Raw genomic sequence first — 15834 nt, forward strand, 5'->3', positions numbered from 1 at the left:
TCTCCCCATTCCCTTCATGCTGTGAAAAGGCAAAACAATAATCTGAAATACATTCAATTCCCTCTCCTCCATAGCTGTCTGCATTGTAGGTACAGAATTTAACAGGTTGACTACCCTCAGAGTGAAGAAATGTTTCCCCATCTTAGCCCTAAATGGTCAACCTTGTATCCCCCAAGTCTGGGTCCCCTGGTTCCAGAATTCCCAACCAGGAGAAACCTCCTCCCTGCCCCACCCTGTTGGAATGTTATACATTTCAATCAGATCCCCTCTTATCCTTCCGAACACGAGTGAGTCTAGGCCCAGTGGAGTTGGAGAATGAGAGGAGAGTTGAGGAGAATTGTTTTCACCCAGAGGGTGGTGGGAGTCTGGAACTCACTGCCTGAAAGGCTGGTTGAGTCACAAACTCTCATGACATTGTAGCAGTGTTTAGATATTCCCTTGTGTTGCTGTAGCCTCCAGGACTATGGAACAAGAGCGGGAAAATGGGATTAGTTGTCAAGGTCTTTGTTGTCTAGCACAGACACAATGGGCCAAATAGCCTCATTTAGTGCTGTTCACATCAATGACTCTCTGAGACAGAGAGAGAGAGAGAGAGAGAGAGAGAGAGAAGAGGAAGTGTGAGGGGCTGATGTGGCTCTCTCTGCCTGATGCCATTTACATACTGAAGAACACCCAGTCAGACTCTCACAGGCTGCAGCTTTATAAAGTAGAGCCCAGTGAAGGGAGAGTTTATCAGGGACCAGGCACAGGGACAGGAGCACACACCATGATTTCACACATCCAGCTGATCTGGCCCCTGGCATTCTGTGTCGCAGGTACAAATCTCTCTCCTTCCACCTTGAATCTTTAGCTGCTCTCCATTTCTCTTCAATTCCACTGACTTGTGATTGAAGGGAAAATGCTGAAACCAGAGGAATGCTCAGTGTCTCCAACAATCTCTCATTTGACAGGCTCTTTCTGTGACAGTTCTGACTTCACTGTGTTTCTCTCTGACCCCTCAGGTATCAGTGGGGACATCATCATGACCCAGTCTCCCCCGGTGCTGTCAGTGGGACTGGGCCAGACCACAACCATCACCTGTTCGGCCAGTGGAGACATTAGCAGCTACTTTGCTTGGTACCAGCAGCGAGAAGGTCAGAAACCCTCTCTCCTGATCTATGATGCAACAACTCGATTCACAGGAGTCTCTGAGCGATTCACCGGCAGTGGGTCAGGGACCAGTTACACCCTGACAATCAGCAACGTTCAGAATGAGGATGTCGCTGACTATTACTGTATGCAGCGTTACACCAGACCTTTCCAGTGATACAGAGCCGTATAAAAACCTCAAAACACACAGCACCACCTCCTGTATTGACACATTCATAATTACATGTTGTATGTAATAATAGACACATAACCCTACCTCCACCACCAATACACATAGTTAGATATAAATGAAACTGAACAAATTACCCCATGCTGGGATTGTCACTGTCCATGACACACTCCAGTCCCTGTGGTGTCCACCGCTCACTGAAGGCCTCAAGTTTCCCCCTTACACTCCATGGCCACATGTGAAGAACAGCTGCAAGATTTGACAATGAAAAATATAGTTCACAAACCGTCCGAGCCCAGCTGGACACATCACAGAGAGAGAAACAGAATGAGAGAAACAGAGAGAAAGAAAGACATGAATGAGGGAGAGACAGAGAGGGGCAGGGAGAGGCTGAGGGTAAATGAGAGCTGGACAGGAAGAGGGTGAGAGTGATGGAGGGAAGCAGAGAGGAGAGGTTTTTGTACAGCTTCTGCACTGGGAGCTCTCACTGTGGTACACGTTCGGTAAAGGAACCAAGCTCAGACTGAGTAAGTTAACCTCAATCCTCTGTTATTAAGCACTGAAACTTTCTAAACACAAATGCTGAATTATAGAGTCATAAAGTCATAGTGATGTACAGCATGGAAACAGACCCTTTGGTACAACCCATCCATGCCGACCAGATATCCCAATCCAATCTCGTCTTACCTGCCAGCACCCGGCCCATAAGACCATAAGACATAGGAGTGGAAGTAAGGCCATTCGGCCCATCGAGTCCACTCCGCCATTCAATCATGGCTGATGGGCATTTCAACTCCACTTACCCGCATTCTCCCCGTAGCCCTTAATTCCTTGTGACATCAAAAATTTATCAATCTCTGCTTTGAAGTCATTTAGCGTCCCAGCCTCCACTGCACTCCGTGGCAATGAATTGCACAGGCCCACCACTCTCTGGCTGAAGAAATGTCTCCGCATTTCTGTTCTGAGTTTATCCCCTCTGGGCGGCACGGTGGCACAGTGGTTAGCACTGCTGCCTCACAGCGCCTGAGACCCGGGCTCAATTCCCGCCTCAGGCGACTGACTGTGTGGAGTTTGCACATTCTCCCCGTGTCTGCGTGGGTTTCCTCTGGGTGCTCCGGTTTCCTCCCACAATCCAAAGATGTGCAGGTCAGGTGAATTGACCATGTTAAATTGCCCATAGTGTTAGATAATGGGTAAATATAGGGGTATGGGTGGGTTGCGCTTCGGCGGGTAAGTGTGGACTTGTTGGGCCAAAGGGCCTGTTTCCACACTGTAATGTAATCTAAAAAAAAATTCTAAGGCTGTGTCCACCGGTCCTAGTCTCCTCACCTAACAGAGCCAATTTCCTAGCGTCCACCCTTTCCAAGCCATGTATTATTTTGTAAGTTTCTATTAGATCTCCCCTTAATCTTCTAAACTCCAATGAATACAATCCCAGGATCCTCAGCCGTTCCTCGTATGTTAGACCTACCATTCCAGGGATCATCCGTGTGAATCTCTGCTGGACACGCTCCAGTGCCAGTATGTCCTTCCTGAGGTGTGGGGACCAAAACTGGACACAGCACTCCAAATGGAGCCTAGCCAGAGCTTTATAAAGTCTCAGTAGCACAAAGGTGCTTTTATATTCCAACCCTCTTGAGATAAATGACAACATTGCATTCGCTTTCTTAATCACGGACTCAACCTGCATGTTTACCTTTAGAGAATCCTCGACTAGCAATCCCAGATCCCTTTGTATTTTGGAAACTACTTTGTATTTTGGCCCATATCCCTCCAAACCCTTCCTATTCATAATCCATCCAAATGCCTCTTAAGTGTTGCAATTGTACCACCCTCCAATTGTTGAAGGTGTAAGTGTGGAGCTGCAGTGAATGAAATGGTTGATTGAGGAGCACTGTGTCTAACAGGGTGTCCAGCTGTATTTCTTTAGTTCCATTGCCCCTTTAAGCAGCAAGATATAAGTCAGTCAGTTTTACTCACCGTGTGGAGGAGCTCTGTCCATTTGCAGCCTGTGGTCCCATTCCTGCAGCATGGAGTGAAATCAGTAAGTAGCCTCCTGCCAGTCTCAGTGTGATGGACACGGGCAGAGTTTGATGTGAGCTCTGGCTCCCTGTCCCAGTCTCTGATCTCACTGACCTCAGCAGCAGCAGCAGCGGCACAGTGAGACACCGAGCTCCCACCTCCCCCAGCTTTAACTCTGCTCAACCACACAATCACAGAATTGTTACTGTGCACAAGGAGACCATTCTGCCCATCCTGTCTGAAACAGCTCTCTGAATGAGCAATTTACTGAGTGTCATTCTCCTGCCTTCTCCCTGTCACCCTGCACATTGTTCCTTTTCAAATAACAGTCTCATTCCCTTCAGAATGTTTCAATTGAAGCTGACTCCACCACACTCTCAGGCAGTGCATTCCACACCTGAACCACTCACTGGCTGAAAATGTTTTTTCCTCATTTTACTTGTGTTTCTTTGAACAATTACTTTCAATCTGTGGCCTCTCGCACTCAATCCTTTTCCTGATTTGGAACATTTTCTCCCTATTTACTGTATCCAAACCTCTCGTGAAGCTGAATTCCTTGAACAAACCTCCTCTCAGCCTTCTCTTCTCCAAGGAAGACAGTCCCAACTTCTCCGATCCACCTTCATCACTGACATTCCTCACCACTGGAATGACCTTTGGTTTCTCCCGATAGCTCAAACCCACCAGTCCCAGCAACAGATGACCAACACCTTGCTCAGCAACACTCCACAGGGCCCTACAATTCACTGTATGGGTTCTCTCAGGTTTGGCTTTCCAAAATGCAGCATCTCACTTTCTCTTTTTTGGAACACATCTGCCACTCCTCCACCCATTGCCTTATCTGATCATGGTCCTGCTGTACTCTAAAATAATCTTCTTTACTATATACTGCATAGTATAATATACACTGTTAGTAAACTCACTAACTGTACCACCTACATTCACATCCAAATCATGCTTTCAAATTACAAAAGTCAGTGGACCCAGCATCAATCCTTGTGGCATACCACTGGTCACAGACCCCCAGTCTGAAAAGTAGCTCTCTGCCACCATTCTTTGTCTCCTATCTTCAAGCCAATTTTATATCCAAATGGATCCCCTGGATCCCACGTGATCTAACCTTTCTAACCTGTGTATCATGTGGAATCTTGTGAAATGCTTTGCTGAAATCCATGTTGAAAATGTCTGCCTTTATCAATCTTCTTTGCCACCGCTTCAAAAAACCTCAGTTCCTCAGAATCCCCTCAAACAATGCACCCACCACTGACATCAGGCTCACTGGTCTATATTTCCCTGGCTTTTCCTTACAGCCTTTCTGAAATAATGGCACAGCATTAGCCAACCTCTCCAGTTCTCTGGTTCCTCACCCGTGGCTGTTGATGACACAAATATCTCAGCAAGGGGCCCAGCAATCTCTTCCCTAGATTCCCACAGTATTCTGAGATACACTTGATCCCAGAGATTTTTCCAAGTTTCCTAGCTTCCATGTCGTTCTCCACAGTAAACACAGCCGCAAAAATATTCGTTTAAGATCTCACCCATCTCCTCTGTCTTACCAAAATGCAGCACTTTGCATTTATCTGAATTAAACTCCATCTGCCATTCCTCAGCCCAATGGCCCATTGATCAGGATCCCATTGTGCTCTCAGATAACTTTCTTCAGTGTCTACTGTGCCACCAATTTTGATGTCTTCCACAGATGTACTAACGATTCATCCTTTCTTCACATCCAAATCATTTATATAAATGGTGAACAACAATAGCACAAGTTTCCACAAAAAAAGCCATGCTGACAATCTCAAATCAGTCCTTGCCTTTCCAAATGCATATAGATGCTGTCTCTCAGAACTTCTTCCAACAACTTACACACCACTGGTGTTAGACTCACTGGCCTGTAGTTCCTTGGCTTTTCCTCGCAGCTTTTCCTCAATAATGGAACAACATTAACCTCGAATCAGGCAGCACCTCACCTGTGGCTGTTGATAATACAAATATCTCAGCAAGGGACACAGCAATCTCTTCTCTAGCTTCTCACCATGTCCTGGGATACACTTAGAGTCATAGATCAGATTTATCAAATTTATGCATTTTAAGAACTCCTCTTCTGAAATGAGGATTCTTGTCAAGACATCGTTATTTATTTCCCTGAGGTCCCGAGCTTTCATGTCTTTCTCCCCAGTAAATACATTCATGAAATATCCCTTTAGGATCTCACCTGTCTTCTCTGGGCCTACACAGATGTGACCTCATTTATCCTTAAGGGGCCCTATTCTGTCCCAGCTAATCTTTTGCCCTTTCATTATTCAAAGAACACAGAACACAGAACATTACAGCTCAGTGCAGGCCCTTCAGCCCTTGATGTTGCACCAAAAGTGTGGAACCAATCTGAAGCCCATATATCCCACATTATTCCATTTTCATTCCACATGTTTATCCAATAACCATTTCAATGCCCTTAAAGTTGGCGAATATACTACTGTTGCAGGGAGTGCATTCCACTCCCCTAATCCTCTCTGAATAAAGAAACTACCTCTGACATCTGTCCTATATCTATCATCCCTCAATTTGAAGCAATGTCCCCTCATGCTATCCATCACCATCTGGGGAAAAAGTCTCTCACTGTCCATCCTTTCTAATCTTCTGATTATCTTGTTTGTCTCAATTAAGTCATCTCTCAACCTTCTTCTCTCTAATGAAAACAGTCTCAAGTCCCTTAGCCTTTCCTCATAAGATCTTGCCTCCATACCAGGCAACATACTAATCAATCTCCTCTGAACCCTTTCCAAAGCTTCCACATCCTTCCGATAATGCTGTGACCAGAACTGTACACAATACCCCAAGTGCGGCCGCACCAGAGTTTTGTACAGCTGCAACATGATCTCATGGCTCCGAAACTCAATCGCTCTGCCAATAAAAGCTAACACACTTTATGCCTTCTTAACAACCCTATCAACCTGGGTAGCAACTTTCAGGAATCTATGTATATGGACACCGAGATCTCTCTGCTCACTTGTACTACCAAGAATCTTACCATTAGCCCAGTACTCTTTATTCCTGTTGCACCTTCCAAAATGAATCATCTCACACTTATCCGCATAAAACTCAATTTTTCACCTCTCAGACCACCTCTGCAGCTTATTTATACACTTGTGTAATTTACAATATCCTTCGGCATTATCCACAACTACACTGACCTCAGTGTCATTCGCAAATTTACTAACTCATCCTTCTGCACCCTCATCGAGCTCATTTATTAAAATGACAATCAACAATGACCCCAAAACAGATCCTTGTAGTACACCTCGAGTAACTGAACTGCAGGATGAACATTTTCCATCAACCACCACCCTCTGTCCTCTTTCAGCAAGTCAATTTCTGATCCAAACTGCTAAACCACCCTCAATCTCATGCCTCTGTATTTTGTGCAATAGCCTACTGTGGGGAACCTTATCAAGTGCCTTACTGAAATTCATATACACCATATCAACCACTGTACCCTCATCCCCCTGTTTGGTCACCATCTCAAAGAACTCAATCAGTTTGTGAGACACAACCTACCCTTCACAAAACCATGTTGAGTTTCCCAAATCAACTTATTTCTTTCTGGATTCCCATCTGCAGCTGCAGAAATACCTATCGATTGCCCTCACTCGAATCTCCTCTCATTATCGCTCTTCCAGTCTTCCTTGTGCCCCCCACCCCTCCACCCCCCCTGTACAGCTGAGCCCCCCGTGATGCCATGGACTTGGCTCCGGCTGCACTCCCCAGATGAACCATCATTCTCATCAGGATTCTGAACTGAATCTTGGTTGGAGAGTGGGATGCACTCAGGGAATTCCTGTACTAGCTGCTTGGTCCTTTTGGACTGTCTGCTGCTCCCCCATTCCCTCTCTCCATGCATACTCTGAAACTGCAGAGTGACCATATCTCAAAACGTGCTCTCCACGGAGCTCTCAGCCTCACGGATGCTCCGCACTGACACCAGCTGCTGCTCAAGCTCCGAAACCCGGAGCTCCAACTGCTGTCACTGACCACACTTCCTGCTCTCATGATGGGAAGCATTCAGATCCTAGCTACCTCTCTGTGTGAAGTACACTCAATTACAGGGCCTCCCTAGCCTTCTGCAGCAGTGAGTTCCACAGATTCACAACCCTATGGCAGAAGGAATTCCTCCTTATCTCAGTTGAAAAGGGTCTTCCCTTCACTCTGAGGCTGTGCCGTCATGTCCCGGTCTCTTCCCCGATTGGAAACATCTTCTCCGTGTCCACTCGAGACAGGTCTCTCAGTATTCTGTAAGTTTCAATGAGATTCCCCTCCTCCTTCTAAACTCCATCGAGTCCTCAACTGTTCCTCATTTGATAAGCCCTTCATCCCTAAGATCATTCTTGTAAAACCCTTCTGTACACCCTCCAATGCCTGCACATTCTTCCTTATATACATGGCCCAAAACTGCTCACAATACATGAATTGTGTTCTGACCAGAGCAGTATACAGCTTCAGCAGTACACCTCTTTTCTTGTGTTCTACCCCTCTGGAAATGAATGCTGACATTGCATTTGTGCTCCTAACTGCCAACTGAACCAACATGCTAACGTTAAGAAAAACCTGATTATGACTCCTTAGTCCCTTTGTGATTCAGATTTCTGAATCCTTTCCTCATTTAGAAAACAGTCTATGCCTTTATCCTTCTTACTAAAGTGCATAAGCACACACTTTCCCACATTGTATTCCATCTGCCACTTCTTTGTCCACTCTCTGAGCCTGATCAACTCCTTCTTCAGCTTCTCCACTTCCTCAACACGACCTGTCCCTCCACTTATCTTTGGTTTGCCTGCAGATTTGGCAGCAATGCCATCAGATCCTTTGTCCAGATCATAAATTAATCATTCATTTTTGGTAAATAGCTGTAGTCCCAGCACGGACCTTTGCAGGACCACACTAGTCACCGGTTGCCATCCTGAAAAAGGTCCTTTTATCCCACTCTCTGCCTTCTACCAGGCGGCCAACCTTCTATCCATGCCAAGACCTTGCCCCTAACACCATGGGCTCTTCTCTTCTTCAGTAGCCTCCTATATGGCACTTTGTCAAATTCTGTCTGTAAATCCAAAGAGATCACGTCCACTGGCTCTCCTTTATCTAACTTGTTCATTCCTTCCTCCAAGAATTCGAACAGATTTGTCAGGTCTCACCTTGATGAAGCCATGCTGACACAGCCGACCTGACTATGCACTTCCAGCTCCCCTGCAATCTCATCCTTAAACTGAAGTCTACAATCTTACTCATGACTGAGGTCAGACTAACCAGCCTATAATTTCCCATCTTCTGCTTCCCTCTTTTCCTAAACAGTGGAGTTACATTAACCATTTTACAGTCCTCTTGGACTCTCCCTGACTCCAGTGATTCCTGAAAGATCACCACCAATGCTTCCACAATCTGCTCAGCTATCTCCTTCAAACTCTGGGGTGTAGTCTATCCAGTCCGGCTGATTTATCCATCTCAGAACTTTCAGCTTCCCCAGCACCTTCTCCTCAGTGATAACCATTACTCACATCTCTGCCCCTGAATCTCTTTAAGTTCTGGTATACTACTGGTGTCTTCCACCGTGATGACTGATGTAAAGTCACTATTCAGATCCTCTGCCATTTCCTTGTTCCCCATTAGTACTTCTCCAGCCTCAGTTTCCAGCAGTCCAACATCCAGTCTTGCCTTCCTCTTAGCTTTTATATTTCGACAAAAAAAAACAGTCTTGCAATCTTCTTTTATATTACCAGCTGGCATTTCATCTTCTCGTATTTTATCTTCTAACCCCTTATTGCATTGTTAGTTATAAGCTAACAGGATCTGTGGGTTTTAAAATAGAGAATAAAGTATAAAAGCAAGGAACTGATGCTCCACCTCTATAAATCACTGATCAGACCAGATTTGGAGGATTGTGTTCAGGTCTGAGCACCTTATTTAAAGAACAATATTAAAACCCTGGAGAGACTTCAAAGGAGTTTTATTGGAATAATACCAGGTATTGGAATAATACCAGAATGAGGGATTTTCGATACAAGGAAAGCTTAGAGAGATTGGGCTTATTCTGCTCTGAGCAGAGAAGATTAAGTGGTGATCTTATTGAGTTGTTCACTGTTTTGAACAATTTTGACAGCGTTAAGGAGGATATTCCGTTTCCATGCGTTGGTATGTCTGTAACTATGGGTAAAAATTTCAAGATGGTCAGCAAGACAGCTAGGAGTGAGATGGGGGGGAATGTCTTTCCGAAGAGAGTTGTTAAGATTTGGAACATGCTGCCTGACAGGATGGTGGAGGTGGATTCTGTTGAAGGTTTCAATGTGTATATTTGAAATTGATGAAGTTAGAGAGCAACAGAGATCAGTCTGGAGAGTAGGACTGGCTGGACAGCTCTTTCTAGAACCAGCACAGACATGATGGGTTGAATAGCCTCCTTCTGTACTGTAAATGCTGTTATTCCATTTCATCCTGTCAGCTCTTTGCCTTCCTCTGGTCTTGTTCAATTTCACTCCTGCATTTTCTATCCTCCTCTCAGCTTTCTGCAGGATTGACCACCAGATAACCAACATCACCTTCCCTGTTTGGTCTGCCCTACTCTGCCTGCTTTGACACATTCCAGACTGAGAGCCTAGATTTGTACATCCCCACCCTTACTCTTTGTGGGAACAGATTCTGAACAATCTCTGTCTCGTTCTTCAAGGCCTTCCACTGCCCTGACACTGAGTTCCTGTCCAGTCGCTGTTTCCAGTCCACTTTTACCAAATCACCGCACAATTTAGTAAAATGGTTCATTTCCAAATGAAAACTTTTACACAGGCTCCATGGTTCTCCATTTCCATCCCTATTCTCAATCTCACTGAGTTCTGATCACTGTCACTGAAATGCTCCCCCATTGATAGCCCTTCCAGCTGCCCACATTCATTCTATAAACGATGGTCTAAAACTGTCCCTTCTCTCTCTGCTGTGTCACCATCACCTTCTCGGGGACAGTTAGGGATGGGTAATAAATGCTGGCCCTGCCAGTGACACTCACATCCCAAGAAGCAATTTAAACAATGTCTGTTCTTTTGTCGGGTTTGTTAGGTATTGACTACAAATGTTCAAATGGATTGTTTTACCAGTTAATGTTCGAAGAGTTGAAATCCCTTCGAATGGCAGGGATTAAAATTGTTTCTCTTGTCTTACAGGCCGTGACAACTCTCAGCCCAAGCTGACCCTGCTGCCCCCCTCCCCAGAGCAGGTCAATGCCAAGGGCACTGCCACCCTGGTGTGCCTTGCCAATCACTTCTATCCCGATGAGCTGGAGGTGCAGTGGAAGAAGGACGGTGCAGTCATTTCGGACGGGGTTCAGACCAGCAACTACCTGCGAGCTTCGGACAGCACCTACAGTGTCAGCAGCCTGCTGACCCTCTCTGGGTCTGACTGGGATTCCAACGCTTGCTTCTCCTGTGCCCTCACCCACGTGACCCTCCCCTCACCCCTCAGCAAGAGCATCAGGAGATCAGAATGTGTGTAGAGTGTTTGAGACAGTCCACAGAGGAGACACAACTTAAAACAGAACAGGGCTGAGCTGGCAGGTCAAAGGTCATTGTCAGCACTGAATTTCAATTCTCTTCCTTCTCAGGACTGGCTCAGAGACACTTCTGAGGTTCAGGAGTTAAGGCAGGTTATTGGGACAGGTTAGAAAGAGTTTTATGATGTGTAAAATCTGATGTTGTCCTTGTCCTGGGAGTGTATGATGGGAACAGTATTGTCTTGTGATGCCAAGTAAAAACTTTCAAAGATGCGTGGGACACAGTGAAAGACACAAGGTGTACAAATCTTTATTCACTTTCCACCAAGAGAAAGAAAGGAAACACCCAAGTGGCCAGTGACAAGCAATGTCCTTCTTCGAGGGCAATGCTACATGATCACACAGTGAAGGGGAGGGCTGTGTACATTGGAAATGGACTGCTGCCCTGAGCTGATTGGCTGCATTTCAGCAGGTTATTGTCACAATTGGCTACTTTGCCTGTCAATCAATTACATGTCATTCTGTTGTTGATGATACAGACAGCCAATCAGCAATCACTTTTAAATGATCCATTTGATCTGGAATCTGTCAAGGTTATGAACAGAACAGAAACTGTAAGTTGTTGGGACTCAATAATTCCAATCTGAGGCATTCCCTCCTCACTCTGTTGGTCCAGACGTAGCGGTGGATACAGAATGGGCTTTGTGCTGGAGATTAAAGATTAGGCTTTAATCTTCTCAAATCATGAATGAAAAACAGTTCAGCTGATTCAGTCTGAGATGGCAGCTCATTAAGATGGCCAAATTTCTTCAGCTGCCTGAGGAGAGACACTGACTGGCAGCACTTCGTAACCTGCTCACGCTCAGAGAGACACCTACAGGCAGCATGGAGTGTGAGCATGTTACCCAGTGATGTCTAGCTCTCTCAGTGTGTGTGTTATTCTGTTCTGATCATCGGTATCTCACTGAGTGTGAGTGTGTTACTCTGTGATGCCTGTAGGTGACTCTGAGGTATTTATCTCTTAGCGGTGGATAGAGAATGGGTTTTGTGATGGGGATTGAAGATTAGGCTTTAATCTTCTCAAATCTCAGATGAAAAACAATTCAGTCTGAGATGGTACCTCAGTGAGATGGCTAAAGTTAAAAATCACACAACACCAGGTTAGAGTCCAATTGGTTTATTTGGAAGTACAAGCTTTCGGAGTGCTGCTCCTTCATCTGGTAGCTAGCAGGGCAGGATCATAGTTCACAGAATTTACCGTGAATTTGAGATGGTAGCTGAGAAAGGTGAATACTGAGAGTGTATTCTCAGTAAGGGAGGGACTTCAGAGTCAGTGCACACTGTGTTCCCTAATGTGTTGCCTGATTACAAGGGGATTTTCTGGAGCCAGGGTCATTGCAGTAGTGGCTGCCTGCTCAGCTAATGCTGGTGAGCTATAGTCATATTTCAATGGTCAATTAGCCCTAAACTAAATGCAGCAATATTACCTTACAGGGAGGGGAGCTGTCTGAATGAGGGAGGTTAAACTCTTGCAGCCCCAAGAGGCCCAAACTCACACATTCCTGAACACAATGGGCAATTTTAGCATGACCAATTCACCTAACCTGCACATGTTCGGAATGTGGGAGGAAACCCACACAGACACAGGGAGAATGTGCAAACTGTGCAGAAGCAGTCACCTGGGGCTGGAATCGACCCAGGTCCCTAGTGCTGTGAAGCAGAAGTGCTAACCACTGAGCCACCTTGCCATCCATTAAAAAAGCCCAAAGAGTTGAGCTTTTGTTAATCTCCATGAGCCTGAGGTGATATAAACTATAAACACACAACCCTCTGCCAGGGAAGGTAGTGGAGGGTGGAAACCTCACAATCTTTAAATAGAATAACATTTAAGGATCTGGGGCAAGTGTAGGAAATTGGGATTAGAGTGCCTTTCATGGTAACTATGTTGGTGCAGACTCAATGGGCCAAAGGGCCTCTTCTGCGCTGTATCAATCTATGCTTCATGCTGAGAGGGCAGTGCAAGTTAATGGTGATTAGGTTAGGCTGTTCCAAGACAGCAAACCTATCACCAAGGGTCAGAGGAAATGGCTCAAGCTTCAGTGAAGGCCCAAGTAGGTGCTTGGAAGGAGGGTCAAGGCTAATGGAGACAAGGTCAATGGAGACTGAGCGAGGGCACAGGGTGCTGGTTGGCATCTCCAGGAGTTGTAATGAGGCATGTGGGGACAAGAGGGGAGCGTGTAGGGAGGAAGTGCAGTTTCAGATGAAATGCGACCTTTGTCAGCAGCAATGTGACCTTCAGCACCAGGGGGTGTCCCTGACTGTGTCAGGCTCACTGGCTGCTCTTTGTGTGATTCCACACAGCCACTTGTCTGGTCACCATGCAAAGCCTTGCTCGTGTCTACACTACCATCTACACCCACCGTCTGCACCCACTGTCTGCACCCAGCATCCACAGCCATTGTCTGCACCCTCCATTTACACCTCCCATATTTCTGCTGTTGTAAGATTGTATCCAATAATTCCATTGAGATTACTGCAACAGAAACCTGAATTTCAGAATTAGCAATGATTATCTTCAAACCCTGACCTTCAAAGTCTGTGTTCCACAATGAGCTGATTAATATTAATTACTGAATGCCATTTGATTTCTGTAATGGCAGGCCTGACGTATAACGAGAGGTTGAGTTGGTAAGGATTGTGTTCACTTGAGTTGAGAAGAATGAAGGAAGGGAATCTTGGAGAAAGCTATAAATTGGAACCAGATGAGACAAGACGGTTGTTCCCAATGATGGGGAAGTTCAGAATCAGGGCTCATAGTTTAAGGTTGAGGGGTAAACCCTATTGGACAGAGACGAGGAAAAATGTCTTCACCCAGAGAGTGGTGATCCTGTGGAATTCTCTGTCACAGAAAGTGGTTGATGCCAAAACATTATGTTTTCAAGAAGGAGGTAGAGATAGCTCTTGTGGCTAAAGAATCAAGGGATATGGGAGTAGAGAGGGATTACAGTATATTGCTCATTTTGAATGGCAGAGCGGGCTGGAGGGGCCGAATGGCCTACTCCTGCTCCTATCCTCTATGTTTCTATGGAGCGTAAAATAGATTGCCACGTGCAAGATCATGTAGGCCAGACCAGGTCAGGATGGCAGTTCCCTTCCCTAAAGGACATTAGTGAACCAGATGGGCTTTCCTGACAATCGACATGGATTCATGGTCATTGTTAGGCTCCTAACTGCAGATTTTAAAAATTGATTTCAAATTCCCCCATCTGCCACGGTGGGATTTGAGCCTGTGTCCCCGGAAGCATATCTAGGTCTCTGTGCATTAATCACAGTAGGTTAGTATGTAGATACAGCAAGTCATCAGGAAAGCTCATAGAACGTTATGGTGTGTTGTGAGGAGAAACTGAAGGTAAGACTTCATTGAAACATGCAAGATCCTGAGGGGCCTTGACTGGGTGGATGTGGAAAGGATGTTTCCTCTTGTGGGAGAGTCCAGAACCAGGGATCACAGTTTAAAATTAAGGGAGAGTCCATTCAAAACAGAGACTAGGAAACATGTTTTTACTCTCAAAGGTTGCCAGTGTTTGGAATTTCCTTCCTTAAAGGGCAGTGGATGCAGAATCTTTAGATATTTTTAAGGCAGAGGTAGATTCTTGATGACTGAAGGGATGGAACATTATTGGAGAATGTAAAGTTGAGGTTTAAATTAGATCAACCACAATCTTATTGAATGTGGGAATAGGTTCAAAGGGCCGAGTGGCCTACTTTTGTTCCTTGTCCATATGTTGCCTCATACATTTTCTCACGATCGGAGACAGTCGCTCGTATTTTCTACCTGCAGATTAAACTGCTTGTGCAATAGGCCTCATCTGCACAGTGTTCCCCAGCCTTTCACTGTGACATGTAAAGATACTGGTCCCATGATCAATCCATTAACTCTGAGTTGGTTTACTTAAACAATAAAGCACATTACAAGTCATGAAGCAGACATTACAGCAAGCAATAATGGGCAGTACAGAGCCTCAATGGTTAGCACTGCTGCCTCACATCGCGCGGGACCTGGGTTCGATTCCACCCTCAGGCGACTGTATGTGGAGTTTGCACATTCTCCCCGGGTCTGTGTGGGTGTCCTCTGGGTGCTCCGGTTTCCTCCCACAATCCAAAGATGTGCAGGTCAGGTGAATTGACCATGCTAAATTGGCCATGGTGTTCAGGGATGTGTGGGTAGGTGCAGTTGTCAGGGAAAATGTTGAGTAATAGAGTGGGGGAATGGGATGCTTTTGGAGATCCGGTGTGGACTTGTTGGGATTCTGTGAATTGATCTCAGTCTGTGCAGTTTGCAGGATCACAGATGATTAACTGGTAAGTGGAGTGCATACACAGGGGTGGATTTTCTCAAAGGCAATATGTTCACACACCACACAGCCACTGAACATCAAGAGGAGATAGTTACATTCTCTCTTGTTGGAGATAGTCATTGCCTGGCAGTTGCGTGGCACAAATGTAACCTTATTCATGTTCCAAGCCCACATCTCCAGCAGTAACCTGCTTTGGAACATCCTCAGGTGATAAAAAGTGCCATACATTTGGGTGCACCATGGCTCAGTGGTTAGCACTGCTGCCTCACCACACCAGGGACCCACCTCAGGCAGGTCTGTGTTGAGTCTGCACATTCTCCCTGTGTCTGTGTGACCTTCCCTGGGTGCTCTGGTTTCCTCCCACAGTCCAAAGATCTGCAGCCTCAGTAAATTGGCCATGCTAAATTGCCCATAGTGTCTAGGGATATGCAGGCTAGGTGGATTAGCCATTGGAAAATACAGGGATAGCACAGGGGGCTGGGTGGAGTGCTCTTCAGATGGGCAATGTGGACTTGATGGGCTGAATGGCCCACTTCCACGCTATAGGGATTCTGTGATACAAATGCAAGTTCCTTCTTTCCATTCTAGCCCTGAAGCATGCATGTGGT

At 45.7% G+C, this 15834-nt stretch overlaps 1 gene segment (V, D, J or C); it reads left to right on the forward strand.

Moving 5' to 3' along the window:
* LOC148149243 (immunoglobulin kappa constant-like) overlaps positions 1 to 11089 on the forward strand; it is a 32324-nt gene extending 21235 nt beyond the window's left edge. Inside the window, 2 exon segments of the C gene segment in view lie at positions 1002 to 1133; positions 10543 to 11089. Of these exon segments, the coding sequence occupies positions 1002 to 1133; positions 10543 to 10871 (461 nt within the window).
* Positions 11090 to 15834: the final 4745 nt, after the last annotated feature.

Source organism: Chiloscyllium plagiosum, unplaced genomic scaffold (assembly GCF_037043375.1).
Source record: "Chiloscyllium plagiosum isolate Xiang-an unplaced genomic scaffold, Cpla_swu_hap1 HiC_scaffold_9, whole genome shotgun sequence".
NCBI classification, from domain to species: domain Eukaryota; kingdom Metazoa; phylum Chordata; class Chondrichthyes; order Orectolobiformes; family Hemiscylliidae; genus Chiloscyllium; species Chiloscyllium plagiosum.